General features: G+C 49.1%; 1 protein-coding gene across 1 annotated transcript in view; it reads right to left on the bottom strand.

Annotated features, from left to right (window-relative positions):
• Positions 1 to 243: 243 nt before the first annotated feature.
• The window catches only part of EMH_0034790 (uncharacterized protein), a gene marked incomplete at both ends in the record, with an annotated part of 1,766 nt that continues 1,282 nt past the window's right edge, over positions 244 to 727 (bottom strand). The window contains one exon of the mRNA XM_013494912.1: positions 244 to 336. Within this exon, the coding sequence (XP_013350366.1) occupies positions 244 to 336 (93 nt within the window). The remainder of the gene's footprint in view (positions 337 to 727) is intronic.

Raw genomic sequence — 727 nt, 5'->3', positions numbered from 1 at the left:
GCTAGCCAGCTAGCTACCCTGCTAGCCACATAATTTGGCTGTTGTTTGGCTAGCTAGCTAGCTAGCTAGCCAGCCAGCTAGCTAGCTAGCTGGGCGGAGCAGCAGTTTGAACAGTGACAACGCTGGATGTTGTGAGTCATACAGTACGGCAAACAAGAGACAGCCCTCTAGGCTGGTCGCTAGCTAGCTAGCTAGCTAGCTAGCTGGCTAGCTGGCTAGCTAGCTAGCTGGCTAGCTGGCTAGCTAGCTTGTGGGGCTCTTGCGGTCTTCAGTCTGCTCGCCATCGATGAGAAAGGCGCGGAGCTCACTCCACAGCTTCTCCCGGGCTTCCCCCGTCTGCACACAAACCCTAAACCCTAAACCCTAAACCCTAAACACTAAACCCTAGACCCCAAACCCTAAACCCTTGTTGGTGCCTCGTGAGGGGACAGGTAAGGCGCTGCAGTGAGGAAGCATCTGCTGCTGTCTCTAGCTGTTTGTCTCCTGTCTCCTTTCTCCTGTCTCCTTTGTTTTGTCTGTCTCCTGTCTCCGTCTCTTATGTAACCAACTGTCTCCTCTTTCTTTTTATTATTTATTTGTCTCCTTTCTCTGTTTATTATTTAATTAAATGCTTGCTGTCTCTGTTTGTTTTTTATTTGTCTCCTTTCTCTCTCTTTATTTTTATCTGTCTCCTCTCTCTGTCTCCTCCTAGCCTAACAAAAGTGTCTCCTCCTGTCTCCTTTCCATT

Source organism: Eimeria mitis, genomic scaffold, assembly GCF_000499745.2.
Source record: "Eimeria mitis Houghton genomic scaffold, Emh_scaff1331, whole genome shotgun sequence".
Taxonomy (NCBI): domain Eukaryota; phylum Apicomplexa; class Conoidasida; order Eucoccidiorida; family Eimeriidae; genus Eimeria; species Eimeria mitis.
Note: the sequence above shows the minus strand (reverse complement) of the source record. Positions and strands in the feature narration are given on the sequence as shown.